Source organism: Lithobates pipiens, unplaced genomic scaffold (genome assembly GCF_037356315.1).
Source record: "Lithobates pipiens isolate NorthernLeopardFrog02 unplaced genomic scaffold, aLitPip1_a1.2 Scaffold_28, whole genome shotgun sequence".
NCBI classification, from domain to species: Eukaryota; Metazoa; Chordata; class Amphibia; order Anura; family Ranidae; genus Lithobates; species Lithobates pipiens.
This window is the reverse complement of record NW_027507789.1, coordinates 214,115,933-214,135,320: the sequence shown is the minus strand read 5'-3', so window position 1 is coordinate 214,135,320 and position 19,388 is coordinate 214,115,933. Positions and strand designations below refer to the sequence as shown.

Sequence of the window (19,388 nt, the reverse complement as noted above, 5' to 3'; positions counted from 1 at the left end):
CGTATGCCCAATGACTCAAATGTATCTGTCCAAATTCGTCTTTTGCTGTGCTGGCTGCTACTAATTCCCTTTTTCCTTTGTAGACAAGACAGCATCATGTGCAGAGTATCAGTTTAAATAAGCTGCTTGGCACCAGCACTCGTGACAGATGTGTGTGCACGTTTTTGCACATGTGCACCTTCCGTGTGCATATGCGCAACTATCTGCCAGCATGAGGCCGTGCACAGATATTCATCCCATTGCATAATTATGTATACTGGCATTTCCTTTCTGACAGTACCATTTTATACACTACTGTAAGACTTCTGTTATATATTATCCCCTCTTAGGCCGCGTACACACGGGCGGACTGTCTGTCCAACTTAGTCCGCTGAAACACATTTCAGCGGACAGTCCGCTCGTGTGTGGGCTTCAGCGGACTTTTTCAGCGGACAGTCTGGCGGACTAAGTCTTTCGGAATTTCCGTAATACAGTCCGTCCAACTTTGGTTTCAGCGGACAGTCCGCTCGTGAGTAGGCTAGTTCGACGGACTAAGTATGGCGCATGCTCAGAAAGGATTTACACGGCGAAAGGTTGCATTGCTGAGTATTGGACGTCGTATTTCTAGTTCCGTCGTAAGTGCTGTACACGTCATCGCGCAAGCTTTCAACGGACTGTCTGTTCATCGTGTGTGGTCAAGTCCGTTCATTCAAAAGTAGGACGGACTGTCTGTCGGATTGTCTGACGGACTTAGTTGGCCAGACAGTCCGCCCGTGTGTATGCGGCTTTAGAAGGCTGTCATCAGTACAGGTATCCCAGTTGGAAGACTTCCCCTTCTACTCTTGAAAAAAATTGGGATTTTGATTTTTTTTGTTCAGCTAAAAAAGTCACCAGAACAAATGGAAAGGTTTAATCTTCCCAGTGGGGACGTGGGCAGTAGTAATATCCCCACTCCATCCAAAACTATCCAACTCCATTCAAAAATCCCACTTCATCCAAAACTATCCAATCTCATCCAAAACTATCCAACACCATACAAAAACCCCATACCGTCCAAAACTATTCCACTCCATCCAAAACTACTCAATTCCATGCAAAAATCCCACTCCATCCAAAACTATCCAAGCCCATACAAAAAACCCACTCCATCCAAAACTATCCAACTCCACCCAAAACTATCCAATGCCATACAAAAACCCCACACCGTCCAAAACTATCCCACTCTATCCAAAACTATCCATTTCAATCCAAAACCACCCCTCCATCCAAAACTATCCAACTCAATCCAAAAACCCCACTCCATCCAAAACTATCCAATCCCATCCAAAACTATCCAATGCCATACAAAAACCCCATACCATCCAAAACTATCCCACTCCATCCAAAACTACTTAATTCCATCCAAAAACCCCACTCCATCCAAAACTATCCAATCCCATCCAAAAAACCCACTCCATCCAAAACTACCCAACTCCATCCAAAGCTATCCAAACGCCATACAAAAACCCCACACCGTCCAAAACTATCCCACTCCATCAAAAACTATCCAACTCATTCCACACCCCCCCCTCCATCCAAAACTATCCAACTCCATCCAAAACTATCCAACTCCATCCAAAAACCCCACACCATCCAAAACTATCCAAACTCATCCAAAAACTTCACTCCATCCAAAACTATCCAACTCCATCCAAAACTATCCAACTCCATCCAAAACTATCCAACTCAATCCAAAATTATCCAACTCCATCCAAAAACTCCACTCCATCCAAAACTATCCAACTCCATCCAAAATCCCCACTCCATCTAAAATTATCCAACTCAGTACAAAAACCCTACTCCATTAAAAAACAAAAACAAAATTTGACTAGAGAAAATGTCAGTAAATGTCACGCTCCTTTCAGACTTGAGAGCTGTGGCTGGGGGTTGTCAGACCTCTGTGGAGTGACCGCTGTTACCCCACAGAGAACCAGGATCCTTCTCAGCAGCGTGCTGGCAGGAGATAGGCTTTTCTACTCTTAAAAACACCAGCTATAAGGCTTTTGTTTTGATGCACCTGGAATGTATTTAGCTGATTTAAAATGGGAGTTCGGTTGGGAGAGTGGTCGGATCGGATCACTGGGTGATGTTGATCTTGTCAGTTTTTAATTCTAAACCACCCTTGCGGAACTCATGAAAACTTTAGGCTGTTTCACAGATGGATATCCACGTGCCTTTAAGTGGTAGATTTTTCTATGCGATTACTATCTCCAGCCTTGACATCCAGCTGTGCCCCCTTGTAATATGTGACCTGTGTTGTGATTGGCATGCACATAACTGGAATGTTTTTGGCACGTTTTGCAGCGAGTACCTTGAAGAACATCAAACCCAGCTGGATTTCCTGGCCGGCCAGCAGAAGGACATGAAGCGCAACTCCAGGCTGGTAAGAATGAAATCTTTCCTGTCGTGAGTAGAACTGGCTCTCTGCCTGCCATGAGCGGGATGTCCATTCTCCACTTCCAGTGTCCCACCGTAATCACCTCTCAGCCAATCAGACTGCTATCTCCAGATGTTTGTTAATTTGTTTTCCTGTATTCTAATTAAGAGGGGATTTCCAGAATAGCTGTAAGTTTGATGTAATATAGAGCATCCCTTTTGGGACAAAGATCCTTAAAGTGTCTGAAATGTTTTCTTTTTTGAAATTAAGATTTTAATAGAATAAGTGAAAATGCCTGTCTTTTTCCTCTGTGTTCCATTGGGGAAATTTCCCTTCACTTCCTATCTTGGAAGTAAAGTAAGGGGACACACGGGTGTTCTAGTGACAACTATAACATTGTGGATTCCCCATCACTTTCTGTCTTGGTGACAATAGTCACCAGGGCAAAGAGGGTGCCTCTCCCCAGTGGGGACACAGACAGCAATATAAACCCATGTAACCTTTCTGCTGATCGTTGGAAAGTTTTTCAACGTGTCTCGTTAATCGACTTTTATTGACTGGGGAGGCCACACAATTCGGTAGTTCCCTGCTGGGCCGGCTTAATTTTGATCAAGTTATGGCCAGTTTTAAACTGGTGGCTAGTGTAAAAGTGACCTCTTAGAAGTGCCTCTTAGATTGATGGTTAATGTTGAAGTGACCCTTTAAATTAGTGGTCAGTGTAGAAGTGACCCCTTTGGTTGGTGGTCAATGTAAAAGTGACTCTACATGGGTAGTTAATGTAAGAGTAACCCCCTACTTTGGTGATAAGTGTAGAATTGGCCTTTTACATTGGGAGTCATTGTAGAAGTGACTTCTTACATTGGTGGTCAATTTAGAAACAACCTCTTAGATGGGTGGTCAGTGAAGAAGTGGCCCTTAAACTAAGGGTCATTGAAAAAGTGACCACCTACATTGGTGGTCAGTGGAGAAGTGACCTCTTACACAAGGGGGTCATTGAAAAAGTGAACCCTCAGATGTGTAAAGATGACACCTTATTTTGGTGGTCAGTATAGAAGTGACCCTTGACATTGGCAGTCAGTGTAGAAGTTACCCCTTTGATGGGTAGTCAATGTAGGAGTGTCCCCTTACATTGGTGTTCAGTGTAAAATTGACCTTTTACATTGGGGGTCAGTGCAGAAGTGACTTCTTACATTGGTGGCCTGTGTAGAAACAACCTTTTAGATGGATGGTCATTGGATAAGTGACCCTTACACTGGAGGTCATTGTAGAAGTGACCCCCCCACATTGGTGGTCAGTGGAGAAGTGACCTCTTACACAACGGGGTCATTGAAGAAGTAACGCCTTAGGTCTGTAAAGGTGACACCTTATTTTGGTGGTCAGTATAGAAGGGACTCTGTATATTGGGTGTCAATGTAGACCTTATTTCTTACATTGGTGGTCCGTGTACAAACGACCTTTTAGATGGGTGGTCAGTGGAAAAGTGACATTTACACTGGGGGTCATTGTTAATGTGACCCCCTACATTGGTGGTCAGTTGAGAAGTTACCTCTTACACAAGGGGGGTCATTGAAGAAGTGACCCCTTAGATGTGTGGTCATTGTACAGTAGGAGTGCCCTCTTACATGAGGGGTTATTGTAGAAGTGACCCTTAACATTGGCAGTCAGTGGAAAAGTGACCTTCTACACAAGGGAGCCATTGAAGAAGTGACTCCTTAGATGTGTGGTCACTGTACAGTAATAATGTCCTCTTACACTGGGGGTAATTGTAGAAATAACCACCTACATTGGTGGTCAGTGGAGAATTGACTGCTTACAATTTGGGTTAGATCAGTCTGTCACTCCTTTCTTCTCAAGGAAACTCTGGAAGCACCCCCAGATTCCTGAGAACCCTGGCTAAGAAAAGCTGCATTATAGATTTCTATGGCGTTTGTGTGGTCAGACATTGATCCCCTAAATATTTCAAATCCAAAGGAAAGGGGTTCCAATGTTGTTTGTAGGGGCTCTGCAGGGACACGGGAAAATCATAGGTGTGCATGTTATTTTGTATGTATCTGTCTGCATATTTCACGGTGACTTTACCTCTCTTTTATTGCAGGGTTATTTTTATGATCTGGATAAAGTAAGTCTCACCTTCTCTTGTTTACCTTGCCATTCCCCATTTATGTTTGAACTCCTGGTTCTATTAATTGTTTCTCTCTTTTTTTTTTTTTAAGGAAATTCGATTAATGGAAAGACACATCCGGAAGCTGGAATTCCATATTAGCAAAGTAAGTGAATTCATGATCTCTACATATACCTGTTTTGCCCCAAAAAAAAAAAAAAAAAAAAGTGAAAGGGAAAAAAAGCTTTTTGCACCAGGTAAATTTAGGGATGTAGAAAGTTGGTGCTTTATGTCTCCAGTGTGGTCACTTGTTCGTAGGGGATCTGGCTATCTTGTCCAGAATATTGGCTGGGTCATTATTGTGCATGGGTTAAAGAGGAAGTAAACCCTGATGGGTTTACTTCTTCTTTGTTTCCCTGCAAAGGTAAAGCATAATGCATAGTAGCCCATTATGTGTCACTTACCTGACACAGGAGCCAGCGATGTCACCGCTGTCCCCTCTTCCACGGAACGTCCATCTTCTTTCCGGGTATCGCGGCTCCGACGCTGTGATTGGCCGGAGCCGCGATGACGTCACTCCCGCACATGCGCACAGGAGTCGCCACTAACGGCATATCGCTGTTAGTTGCGGCATGCTCAGTGCCTGTCTTTTTGCAAATATCTCCTAAATCGTGTAGGTTTAGGAGATATTTCTTGGACCTACAGGTAAGCCTTAATCTAGGCTTACCTGCAGGTCAAAGTGGTCTGTAAGGGTTTACAACCACTGTAAGGGTCCTCTTTAGTAAGGCAGACAGGCATGTTAATCTGGATCCAGAGACATGGTCGTTGTCACATCTGGAGGACAGATGTCATTTTCTCTCGCTCACACATTCCTCACATACATGTGCCGCGACTAATGGATTCCTGTCACACATTTCTTCCATTTTGGTAAATAGTTGCGGTCAGCAGAGTGGCGGGAGCTGACAGGAGCCGGTGTGCTGAGTCTTCTTATAATGTCATATGATGTATCAGCTGAAAGAGCTAATCACATATTTTCTTTACTTCTCTAAACTGTAAAAGAAAGTGACATTTGTGTGGCTGCAGATATCACCCTTTGCATAGTATTTCACCAACTGGAGGCCCATTAAATCATGTTCCCTAGAACCAGAGGTTGTCTAATTGTATTTCCTCCAACTGGAGGCTGTCAGGTTGTATCCCTTGAAACTGGAGGCAGTCTGCTCATGCTTCCATCAACTGGAGGCCTTCTAATCCTATGCCCTGCACCTGGAGGCCATCTAATTGCATTTTCTTCAACTGGAGGCTTTTAAATTGTGTTCCCATCAACTGGAAGCAGTCTACTCATGTTCCCATCAACTGGTGGGCTTCTAATTTAATGACCTGCAACTTGAGGCTGTCTAATTGTATGCCCTCCAACAAGAGGCTGTCAGGTTGTGTTCCTTGCAACTGGGGGCAGTCCACTCATGTTCCCATCAACTGGTGGGCTTCTAATTGTATGTCCTGCAACTGAAGGCCCGTCTGATCATGTTCCCTCCAACTAGAGGCCATTTGGTCATGTTACCCCAAACTGGAGGCTGTCTGATTGTGTTTCCTCCAATGGGAGACCACCCTGTTATGTTATCCCCAACTGGAGGGCTTTTAATCGTATTCCCTGCAACTGAAGGCTGTCCAGTCCTGTTTCGTTCAACCGGTGACCCATCTGATCATATTACCCCAAGCTGGAGGCTATCTGATTGTGTTTCCTCCAACTGGAGGCCACCCTGTTGTGTTTCCCTCGACTATAGGCTGTCTGATCATGTTCCCTCCAACTGATGGTTGTCCAATCATGTTCCTTCCATCTAGAGCCCTGTTTGATCATGTTCCCTCCAACTGGAGGTTGTCTAATTGTGTTGCCTCTTAATTGAAGACCAGCTGATTGTGTTTGCTGCAACTGGAGGCCACCTTGTTGTATTACCCCAGACTGTAGCCTGTCTGAATGTGTTCCCTCGGACTGATGGCCGTCCAATCATGTTCCTTCCAACTAGATCCCTGTTTGATCATGTTCCCTCCAACTAGAAGTTGTCTAATTGTGTTTCCTTTTAACTGGAGGCCAGCTGATTGTGCTGGTTTCCATTGCAAGATTTCCCCTCGCTTCCAGTTTGAGTTACAACACTAAAATATTAGATTTTTCTGTCCTGGAGACAATGGTCACTAGGACACATAGGAACAGTGAATCTCTTCTCAGAAACAACCGTGATGGGATTCCACACTTCTGACCATTTCTTTAGCTATGCATTAAATATATGGACATGTAAGAATTATCTTGAGTACGATATTTTGCATGAAGAAATAACATCTCGCTTAATAAGCAGTCAACACGATGCAGAAATTTACAAGCATGCTGTAAAACTTTGATGGATGCCAACCGCGATCATCCATGAAGATTGCGACCCCCCCCCCATCTCTTCATTTGGCTGGCCTTGAATTTGAACCATCGCCAGTCCAGATTTAATTGTTTCCAGCTAGTGGAAGTTTAACGCCAAATGCCGTTCAGCTTCAGCTGTGACCTCCGTAACCTTACTTAAGTTATACACAAGCTGATACACAGCATCCTTCTGTTACGCAGAGATAAATCGCAGCATTCATAGAGTCCTACTTAATGGCAGAATATTTTTAGAACTTGGCCTCTTCTCCTTAAGAACCATTGACAAGACCTAAGAATGGTTCCTCATCGCTGTTCACGGCCAATTTTAGGCCCATGGTCTCCCAGTGAACTTGGTTGCATGGGATGCTGTCTCCTCGAAAACCAGTTATCAGCATGACATGTTACAAACTGATCGGCCGGTTTCCCTCTCCTGATTCGTCTTCTGTCATTAGGGAGAAATCCTTGCTGGCTATTTGCCTGGGTGGAATTTGTAGCATTTTCAGGAAATAGCTCCATCCTCAGCCTGTAATTTGAAGGTCGTCAGTAAGATAATGACCCCTCTACCGCATTCCTGAGCTCCAGAAATGACCATCAGAAGGTTCATTGTTCCAAATGACAAGTTCTGAGGATGCTGAACAGAGACAAAAATACTCTCACATTACAGCATGCTGTATTCACAGAGGGATGACTTAAAGTGGATCTGTCATCTAATATACAGTATCTCACAAAAGTGAGTACACCCCTCACATTTTTGTAAATATTTTATTCTATCTTTTCATGTGACAACACTGAAGAAATGACACTTGTCTACAATGTAAAGTAGTGAGTGTACAGCTTGTATAACAGTGTAAATTTGCTGTCCCCTCAAAACAACTCAACACACAGCCATTCATGTCTAAACCGCTGGCAACAAAAGTGAGTACACCCCTAAGTGAAAATGTCCAAATTGGGTCCAATTAGACATTTTCCCTCCCCGATGTCATGTGCCTCGTTAGTGTTACAAGATCTCTGGTGTGAATGGGGAGCAGGTCTGTTAAATTTGGTGTTATCGCTCTCACTCTCTCATACTGGTCACTGGAAGTTCAACATGGCACCTCATGGCAAAGAACTCTCTGAGGATCTGAAAGAATTGTTGCTCTACATAAAGATGGCCTAGGCCAAAGATATGCAATTAGCGGACCTCCAGATGTTGCAAAACTACAAGTCCCATCGTGCCTCTGCCTCTGGGTGTCATGCTTGTGGCTGTCGGAGTCTTGCTATGCCTCATGGGACTTGTAGTTCTGCAACAGCTGGAGGTCCGCTAATTGCATATCCCTGGCCTAGGCTATAAGAAGATTGCCAAGACCCTGAAACTGAGCTGCAGCACGGTGGCCAAGACCATACAGCAGTTTAACAGGACAGGTTCCACTCAGAACAGGCCTCGCCATAGTCGACCAAAGAAGTTGAGTTCACGTGCTCAGTGTGATATCCAGAGGTTGTCTTTGGGAAATAGACGTATGAGTGTTGCCAGCATTGCTGCAGAGGTTGAAGTGGTGGGGGGGTTAGCTTGTCAGCGCTCAGACCATATGCCACAAGAAGCGAAGAGCGGGACAAGACCCCTGAAGTCGGAAGACGGCAGCGGCGACGAAAGAGAAAGCCGGGCTCCTCCGCTAGTAAAAGAGCAGAAGATAGCGGAGAAGCCTGGCGAGAAGACCCCCGAAGATGGAAGAAGACCATCTTCGCATGCGCATGAAAGGACCTGACCCTGAATGCTTACCTTTCTAAGGATGGCTTTTTATTGAGAAAAGGTGGAATGGAGTTTTCCTGAAAAAAATATACTATTGCTATACATTGTGACACGCCAGGGATTTATTTATACAGACTTAGAAATCGTACGAGAGAGGCTTGTCAGTAGAGCAGTACAAGGCCACTATCGCTGATCATGTGAAAGTGACATGTATCTGTGATTGTCACATTGTTCTTATAGCTCTAATGTTTTGTCAGTCACCAGCCCAGGACAGGTAGGCAGCACAGACTTCTTTGGTTTGCTTGTTTTAGATCAAGGAAGGCGTTAAAGTCATGGGATTGGCATGTTAGCTAGGTTTCTGTGTGCAGTGGTGCCCCCCCCCCCCCCCACACGCTTCTCATAATCTTTAACCACTTTCAGACCGGACCATTTTGCTGGCTTAAGGCCAGACCACTTTTTGCGATTCGGCACTGCGTCGCTTTAACTGACAATTGTGCGGTTGTGCGACGTGGCTCCCATACAAAATTGACGTCCTTTTTTTTCCACAAATAGAGCTTTCTTTTGGTGGTATTTGATCACCCCTGCGGTTTTTATTTTTTGCGCTATAAACAAAAGCGACAAGTTTGAAAAAAAAACACATTATTTTTAACTTTTTGTTATAATAAATATCCCCCAAAAATATATAAAAAAACTTTTTTTCCCTCAGTTTAGGCCGATACGTATGCATCGCATAGTAGTCCATTATGTGTCACTTACCTGACACAGGAGCCATCGAAGTCACTGCTGTCCCCTGTAGACTGGCGCATCCATCTTCTCGGTGGGTCTCGCTGCTCCGCCGCTGTCATTCGGCGAAGCCGCGATGACGTCACTCCCGCGTATGCGCACAGGAGCCGCCACTCGCGGCATATCGCCATTGACTGCTGCGCGCTCAGTGTGCCTGCGCGCCGCTGTCTACGGCGCATGCGCCGTAGACAGCGGTGCCTGTCTTTCGGCAAATATCTCCTAAACCATTTAGGTTTAGGAGATATTTATTGGACCTACAGGTAAGCCTTAATCTAGGTTTACCTGTAGGTCAAAGTGTGTTGTTAGGGTTTACAACCACTTTAAGGCCTAAGACCCCTTTCACACTGGGGCGTTTTTCAGGCATTTTTCAAGCGCTTTAGCGTTAAAAAAAGCGCCTGTAAAGCACTTGAAAGAAGCCTCATCTGCAGTCCCAATGTGAAAGCCCAAGTGCTTTAAGAGCCCTTTTACAATGTCAACGCCCGAAAAACGCTCGTAAAGCGTCGCTTAAACTAGCAGCGCTTTACCAGCGTTTTTCGAGCGTTATTGGGGTGCTTTTAACCCCTGCTAGTGGCCAAATAAAGGGTTAAAAGCGCCCACAAAACGCTGCTGCCAATAGCGTTTTTCAGGCGCTTTTCAGGCGTTTTACAGGCGCTTCCCATTGATTTCAATGGGAAGGGGCGCTTTAGGAGCGTTGTATTCACCGCTCCAAAAGCGCTGCAAAGAAGCTGCTTGCAGGACTTTTTTTGACGCCCTGCCAGCACAGCTCCTCAGTGTGAAAGCACTCGGGCTTTTACATTGGGATTACAGTTGCAGCTTCTTTCAGGCGCTTTTTAACGCTAAAGCGCCTGAAAAACGCCCCAGTGTGAAAGGGATCTCAATGTGAAAGCACTCAGGCTTTTACATTGGGATTGCAGTTGTGGCTTCTTTCAGGCGCTTTTTTAACGCTAGGGCGCATGAAAAACGCCTGAAAAATGCCCCAGTGGGAAAGGGGTCTAATAGCTGAAACACATTGGCCTTTTTTGTGTGGATCTTATACGTTGTTCTTCTGAAAATAAAGGCTCCGTTTGTGGATTTTACCAAAGTACCAATACTTTTTCAAAATGTATTTTCTGCAGGAAATAGATAACTCAGGCATTCAGGGACAGGGTAGCATGGAGAACATGAGTATAAGCGAAATGGCCTTAAAGTGGTTGTAAACCTCAGACACAACATAAGATATCCCTCTATAGTGTGTACTTGCCTCTATCCAGAGCACTAAGTGTAATTTCTTTCTGCTGCCTCCTTCCTCTGCTATCAGCATGAGTCTCTTTCGAAAAGTTTCCCTGACACCAAGAGAAAATTGGTGACAGGGGAGGGACCTCCAGCTGATTGACAGCCTCAGCTCTGTAACTGTGTGCTATGTGAAGGGGGTGTGTGTTACTTTCCTCCAATCAGCTCTCAGAGTTCTTCTCACTGAACTCTGCAGAGTGTAACTTAAGCTCTCCGCCCCCCTTTTTCCTGAACTCTCAGCACTTTGAACGGATGTAGAGAATAGAAACTGCAGAGAAACAGGTACAACTTACATAGGAGGATTTGTTTCATCTCTATCACCTAAGGCCAGCCACTTCACTGGGGATATGGAAAGGGTTTTCAACCACTTTAAGCAAGACTAACATCCAAACCCGCAATTTTCAAAGAGCGGGTCCCACATTTGTGTCTTGACTGGTACCGTCATCCCCTACAAACCAGCCGAAACTTCAAATCAAATCAGGATGCCAACAGAAAGGGTCTGCTTGGATGCAGAAGATGGAAAGTGTGAGTGCAGATGAATTGAATTCTTACCTGTTGTCTCTCTGATCTGCAGTCAAGAGGGGCTCAGGGGAAGGGTGGTGGTTGTGGTGGTTTTAGTGGTGGTTGTGGTGATGGTTGTGGTGGTGGTGGTGGTTGTGGTGATGGCTGTGGTGGTGGTGGTGGTGGTTGTAGTGGTGGTTGTAGTGGTGGTTGTGGTGATGGTTGTGGTTGTGGTGGTGGTCGTGGTCGTGGTGGTTGTGGTGATGGTTGTGGTGGTGGTGGTCGTGGTGATGGTTGTGGTGGTGGTTGTGGTGGTGATGGTTGTGGTTGTGGTGGTGGTGGTGGTGGTGGTTGTGGTGATGGTTGTGGTGGTGGTCGTGGTGATGGTTGTGGTGGTGGTTGTGGTGGTGATGGTTGTGGTGGTGGTGGTGGTGGTGGTTGTGGTGATGGTTGTGGTGGTGGTCGTTGTGATGGTTGTGGTGGTGGTGGTGGTGCTGGTTGTGGTGGTGATGGTTGTGGTGGTGGTGGTGGTGGTGGTTGTGGTGGTGGTCGTGGTGATGGTTGTGGTGGTTGTGGTGGTGGTCGTGGTGATGGTTGTGGTGGTGGTCGTGGTTGTGGTGGTGGTCGTGGTGATGGTTGTGGTGGTGGTCGTGGTGATGGTTGTGATGGTGGTGTAGACAGTTATGTTAAAAACCTGCATCTGGTCACCTTCCAGGACTGGCTGCATGCTGCCATCGCACCACCTTCTTAAACAAGCCCATCTTGTTCATTACTCTGCCGGCTTCATCCAGAATCTCTATCCAATAATCCTAAATTAGCTGTAAGAGAAAACAACGAGGTCGTTATCCCATTGTGTGTGTCTGGTACCTGACGCTGCAACCCAAGATGAGTCACATCAGAATTTTATGTTTCCCTCTGGAGCCCGGATCTGGACCAAATTCCAGAATAGTTTAGACGTCAGGCTGCCAGGAATTGGGAAACTTTTTGTTCTAAAACTTAAAAGAAAATAAGAGTTTGTTTCCCATCGGGGATTATCTCCATGCTATCTGTGTGCGAACATTCAGTAAACACGAGAATTATTAGATCGTTACGTCAAATATGTTCTGAATGCCGATAGGACAGCGTTCTGAACTGTGAAAACATGAAAGTGGACCTTCAGTCATTTTTTCATCTTTCCATCTATTAAATCCTCTGCCCTTGTTGTTGTTTTAACTTTGGATAGTAAAACATTTTTTTTTTCTGCCAGTAAATCCCTTATACAGCCCACTTCTGTTTTCTTGTCTGGTCTTTAGCCTAGGCTTATAACATCATGCACAGCTCTCTCTCTCTGGTGAGTTTGCCAGGAGGGGTGGGGGATGTGAGTCATAAGAGGGCCAATGAGAGCTGCAGAGCTGGAGATGTGCCTCTGTGTAAATCCAGGAAGTGAACAGGAAATAGCTTCAGCTGCCCACAGTTAAAATGACTGCAGCCAGACTCAGTGGAGGGAGATTTCTGCAGCATATTTGGCAAGTACAGAATCACGATATATAAAATAATATGCAAAGTGGTTGGAGGGAAGCTTCAGAATGGCAAGGATATTTTTAATACAAATTATGTGAGCAGACTGCAGTTCCTCTTTAAAGTTGGGCTCCACACAAACAGCAAAATATAGCAGTGACATTCATATACAGACAGGGGGTGTTTAAACTGCCAAAGAATTTTTATTTTTTTATTTATCCAGTCCTGAGGTTTGCACAGCTCTGTCATAGCCCTGTCTGGCAGTATATCCGATTTTTCTCTGCTGCAGTTAAGTAACACTTATAGGTCTGGTCTCTCCCTTAGTCAGCCAACCTAGTGACCTGACAGCACAACTTAGTCACCTCCCCACCCCCTAGCCTGTGATTGGACAGTTAACCACTTCAATGCTGGGGACTTTCACCCCCTTCTTGCCCAGGCCAATTTTCATCTTTTAGCGCTGGTGCATTTTGAATGAAAATTGTGCAGTCATGGAACACTGTAAACAAATGAAAATGTTATTTTTTTTTTCTTTAGACAGATAAAACTTTCTTTTAGTGATATTTAAAGTGGAGTTCCAGCCTGGGGAAGAAAAATTAAGAGTCAGCCGCTACAAATACTGTAGTGGCTGACTTTCAGGCCAGGTTCACACCGGAGCAATGCGGATTCGCGGCGTTTTCCCGCATTGCATGCCTCCCGCCGGCAGTTCACACTGCCCTATGCGGACTGCTGGGAGTGTCAGTGAAATGTTAATGACACCCCCAGATCAGTCCGCATATCGCAGTGCGATCTGCAAACTCGGACAGGAGTTGCGGACCAAAAAAGGGTCCCGTGCGAGTTTGCGGCGGGGCGATGCGAATTCAGCCATACTATCTGTATGGCTGAACTCACATCGCACAGAGATCGGATGTGATTTGCACTGCAGTGCGGTGCGAATCACATCCGGTTCTCGCTTCCGCAGCAGTGTGAACCCAGGCTCAATGTAATGAAACTTACCTGTCCAGGGATCCCGAAATGTCGGCACCCGAAGCCGATCTGTCTATCGGTTCTGGGTGTAGGCCCCGACATCTTCACTAAGGGAAAGCCTTGCAGCTTCACAGCCTGTTTCCTACTGCTCATGCCCAAGTTGCGCTGCTCTTTCTGAATGGTCCCATTGTCTTCTGGGACCTGTGTGTCTCCCAGAAGGCAGCAGGGGGGAAGGAGGAGGGGCCGGAAATTGCATAGATTGCCACACAACGATTATGGCGATCTTACCCAGAAGTGGAAGCAGGTACCTGGTCACTGATGGGCACTGGTGAGGCTGCACTGATGTACACTGAGGCTGCACTGATGGGCACTGGTGAGGCTTCACTGATATACACTGAGGCTGCACTGGTGGGCACTGGTGAGGCTGCACTGATGTACACTGAGGCTGCACTGATGTACACTGAGGCTGCACTGGTGGGCACTGGTGAGGCTGCACTGATGAGGAGGCACCGATGGGTCTACATTGATAATGTCGAAGTCCGGGCTCAAACTTACTAAACTTAAATCTGCTTCTACCCACCTTCCAGCAACTATACTAACTACCCTATAGAAGGAAGATGTTCATACTTACTCGTTCTCAAGGCGGTCTGGTCCGATCACTTGAAACAGAAGTGATCGGTACTGATCACTGGCTGTGTTCATTCAGGAAAGGAAGGGGCCAGTAAATATGACATATTTACAGATCTCCTCCCCACTCTCCTCCCTGAAACCGATCCCCCTGTGTGCCCACAGCAGCTGCTGGTAGAAGAGGAGAGGAGGGAAGCCGGAGGCACTGCAGAAAAAAGGGGGGTACACAGGAAGATCCCATGCGGTGTGTGAAAGGGGGCACAGATCCACATACCAATCCCCCTGCAGCGCAACCAGAGGGAGAAAGAAGAGTAGAAGTTGGCAGTGCTGCAGGGGGATCCAAAAGAGTCACAAGTATCAGCAATAAGTCAGTATAGACAGCCCTCCTGCTCCACAGGTGCGGGAGCCCCCTTTTGAACTGATGGGGCCTGGGCCCAGTACAGGAGGGCTAGCAGTACTGCCTTGTCAGCAGCCCTGCCTGTGGCTTTCATAGTCTTAACATGCCTCCTGGATTTTGTAATTCCACAACAGCTAGAGTGCCAAGGTGCCCCGGTCTAATTGTTTCTTTTCTCCCAAGGAGTTGGTGAGAAGTTTGCAGTTGGGTTCTTGGATCAGCTTACCTGATGTATCTGTTAGGTGGTGTCCCCCTCTTTCAATATTGGGAATACCCCAAGGTGGTTGCTCAAACCTCCAAATGGGCAACAAAAGGACCAGAACTTATGAAAGGATGCGCCGACCACTAGCTGGTAATAAAAGGTAGTAGGTGTCTCTGCCCATCTGTATAGTGAGAATGATGGAGATCTGCTTATTTCTGATCCTTCCTTTACAATTTTGTGATGACCAGTCTCCATGATTTCTGTGCCTTTCAGATCGAGGAGCTGTACGAGACGTACTGCGTTCAATGGAGGCTGCGAGTCGGAGCCAGTAACATGAAGCATGCCTTTTCTCTGTCCCCTACCACGAAGGCATCGCGGGAAAGTCTCATCGAACTGTACAGGAACTTCCATGAGTGCACGGAGGTGGGTCACAAGCCTCTTTGATGCTCACATTCATGATATTAAACCTACATTCAGCTGCAGTAGAATGCAATCAGAAAATCTTAGAGGGCACCTCTGCATTAAACTGGCAAGCTTTCTAGAAAGAAAGCCAGGCGATCACTAGTCTTCTAAGGCAGGTTTGCAAGACTTTATCAAAAGAGATGTAAACCCAACCATTCAAATCTGATATAAGCTTTAACACATAATTTCATTATAAAGTGGTTTTCAATCATGTTAAGGTTGGGTAAATTAGAAATTTTCCCCTGCAGTGCGAGCACAGCCCCAATAGTTAGGTTTGTCCAGAGGAGAGGAGGAACAGTTTTACTTACCTGATCCTCCGCTCCCCTGGCAGGCGGCTCTCCCCCCAGATCTGATGGTGGACTGTCCCTCAAAGTCCTCACATACAGAGTGGGGCTATAATTATGTCATGATCCCAGATCACTGTAGTGTGTGGGGTGCAGACATTGCAGGAACTGGTCTAGGTTTTTTTTTTGTTCCCCTGGACCAGTGGTCTCCAAACTGTGGCTCGCAGGCTCTCTGCTTGCCTTTTTCTGGCCCTTGAGGCACTATTCATCCCACTGACACCAATGCTGGGGCACCATTCCTCCCACTGACACCAATGATGGGGCACTATTCCTTCCACTGACACCAATGATGGGGCACTATTCATCCCACTGACACCAATGATGGGGCACCATTCCTCCCACTGACACCAATGATGGGGCACTATTCATCCCACTGACACCAATGATAGGGCACTATTCATCCCACTAACACCAATGATGGGGCACTATTCCTTCCACTGACACCAATGATGGGGCACTATTCATCCCACTGACACCAACAATGGGGCACTATTCATCCCACTGACACCAACAATGGGGCACCATTCATCCCACTGACACCAACGATGGGGCACCATTAATCCCCCTGACACCAACGATGGGGCACCATTCATCCCACTGACACCAATGATGGGGCACCGTTCCTCCCACTGACACCAATGATGGGGCACCATTCATCCCACTGAAACCAATGATGGTGCACTATTCCTCCCACTGACACCAGTGATGGGGCACTATTCATCCCACTGAAACCAATGATGGTGCACTATTCCTCCCACTGACACCAGTGATGGGGCACTATTCATCCCACTGACACCAATGATGGGGCACCATTCCTCCCACTGACACCAATGATGGGGCACCATTCCTCCCATTGACACCAGTGATGGGGCACTATTCATCCCACTGAAACCAATGATGGTGCACTATTCCTCCCACTGACACCAGTGATGGGGCACTATTCATCCCACTGAAACCAATGATGGTGCACTATTCCTCCCACTGACACCAGTGATGGGGCACTATTCATCCCACTGACACCAATGATGGGGCACCATTCCTCCCACTGACACCAATGATGGGGCACCATTCCTCCCATTGACACCAGTGATGGGGTACTATTCCTCCCACTGACACCAATGATGGAATTATGGGGCATTATTCCTCCCAATGACACCAATAATGGGACAACACTCCTCCCACTAAAACTGCTGAATGGGCATTGTTTACTCTCACTGATGCCAGGACATTTTCTAATCTCACGGGCCACCGTCTGCCCCCCCCCCCCCCCCCCAAAGCCTGAAGGCCCTTTGTTTAAAGAGTTTGGAGACCCCTGCCCTATACAAAAAGAGCAATTAGCCTTTGCAGTGTGGGCACAGCCCCCCTGAAGAGGATATCTTTTATCTACCCAGAGTTGGGAGTCATTTCTGCAGCTTTCAATAAAATCGCCACTGCCTGTTATGACGTGACAACTGTGTTGTCACCCTGTCACCACCCCTGGTAGATACTACAGTCGTGTCCCTATCAGGAAATCAGTCCAGAGCAACGATGTGCAGCAGATGCTACGCAATAAGGATGAGCTCAGGCGGGAAATGTCTCACTGCCTGTGATTAGCGCAGTGCCGACTTCCTGGCGGGCTCTGCACGTGCGGCTGCAAACTCTTCTGAGCCCATCCTTAATAGGCAGGAAGAGGCTGCAGGAGATCATTAGCACTGATAAAGGATGGGGGAAACACAGAATTTTAGGAAAAAGAAACATTAAAGCAGGCAGAAGATATGAAACTTAAATTACAAATACATTTCAAGGGGAATATTGGAGAAATAGGATCCACCGACCCCACCCCACCCCCTTCCTCTGCTAATCCTAACTTATTAAATCCTTGTCCTTCCTGAAAGTGCCTAATAAAAATTCCCCCAGTAGGCAGCCAGCCAGCAGACGGGACCTGATTTAAAAATCGCTTCCTACTTTTTATTACAAACTTAGAAAGAGGTTTTAATTAGGTCCTCTTTTCTGCCGAACACCATCTGTTGGGGGATTTAGTATTAGGCATTTCCTGTGGATTGCACCTCCCTCTCTTACTTGCCATTTCTATTTACTGAAAGTTTTGGAGATTTTAAAGTTAACACATGAACTATGTAAGCTGCTTCCATCTCCTACAATAAGAGCCCATTTACACCACTGTGGTACGTGGATGCACACACATTATTTAATTTGCATAAAATAAAAAAAAAGTTGCATACACCATTTTTTGTCAGTGCACTGCAATAGACGCCTATCAGCAAGTAGCATCGGGGTACCATTTAAAATGAATGGCACCACTTTGCACAAAATGCATGTTATGCACTTTACCGCAACTCAGTAGAATGAATGGGCCATTAAAGTGAAATTGTACTTTGGTGCAGTTTGGTAAACTGGTAGCTAGGGATGCACCGAATGGGTTTTTTGGTGCCGAAACTGATACCGAAAATGAAAAATACACTAGGCCGAAACCGATACCGAAACAGCACCGATACCGAAAATGACTGTTTTTAAAAAATATTTTTATACAGAAGGTGGTCAGAGACTGGGGACATGGTACAGGAGGTGGTCAGAGACTGGGGACATGGTACAGGAGGTGGTCAGAGACTGGCGACATGGTACAGGAGGTGGTCAGAGACTGGCGACATGGTACAGGAGGTGGTCAGAGACTGGCGACATGGTACAGGAGGTGGTCAGAGACTGGCGACATGGTACAGGAGGTGGTCAGAGACTGGCGACATGGTACAGGAGGTGGTCAGAGACTGGCGACATGGTACAGGAGGTGGTCAGTGACTAGCGACATGGTACAGGAGGTGGTCAGTGACTGGCGACATGGTACAGGAGGTGGTCAGAGACTGGCAACATGGTACAGGAGGTGGTCAGAGACTGGCGACATGGTACAGGAGGTGGTCAGAGACTGCATGCATGGTACAGGAGGTGGTCAGAGACTGCATGCATGGTACAGGAGGTGGTCAGAGACTGGGGACATGGTACAGTAGATGGTCAGAGACAGGGGACACGGTACAGGAGATGATCAGACTGGGGACACGGTACAGGAGATGGTCAGACTGGGGACACGGTATAGGAGATGGTCAGAGACAGAGGACGTGGTACAGGAGATGGTCAGAGACTGGGGACATGGTACAGAAGATGGTCGGACTGGGGACATGGTACAGGAGATGGTCAGAGACAGAGGATGTGGTACAGGAGGCATCCCCCATTGCAGGCCAGTGTCCCCCATTGCAGCCAGTGTGCCTGTGCCCCATTGCAGCCAGTGTGCCCCATTGCAGCCAGTGTGCCATTTTGCAGCCAGTGTGTGCCATTTTGCAGCCAGCCTGTGCAGGGAAGAGAGCCGCCTCCGCCGCCTGTTTGATCACAGCGCCGGGAACATCACAGCTTTCATTTCAATAGCTGTGTGTTCCCGGCCGCGCGCCGTCACACGCAGCCCCTCCCCCTTGTCCGGGCACTTTGATAGACAGATCATCCGTCCAATCCTGCGGGTGATCTGTCTATCTAAGTGCCCGGACAAGGGGGAGGAGCTGTGTGTGACGGCGTGCGGCCGGGAACACACAGCTATTGAAATGAAAGCTGTGATGTTCCCGGCGCTGTGATCAAGCAGGCGGCGGAGGCGGCTCTCCTGCGCTATACTCCCCCCATGATGGGCCGCCCCCACCCAGGCCACGCCCCATTTTCGGCTCCATTATTGGCCGTTTTTCTCTTTCGGCA

The 19,388-nt window shown here is 46.9% G+C and overlaps 1 protein-coding gene across 1 annotated transcript in view; it reads left to right on the top strand.

The window, feature by feature from the left end:
• The window catches only part of RIPOR3 (RIPOR family member 3), a 192,757-nt gene that overhangs the window by 93,081 nt on the left and 80,288 nt on the right, over positions 1 to 19,388 (top strand). The window contains exons 4-7 of the mRNA XM_077460523.1: positions 2,323 to 2,401; positions 4,491 to 4,514; positions 4,609 to 4,662; positions 15,133 to 15,282. Coding sequence (XP_077316649.1) covers positions 2,323 to 2,401; positions 4,491 to 4,514; positions 4,609 to 4,662; positions 15,133 to 15,282 — 307 coding nt within the window. The remainder of the gene's footprint in view (positions 1 to 2,322; positions 2,402 to 4,490; positions 4,515 to 4,608; positions 4,663 to 15,132; positions 15,283 to 19,388) is intronic.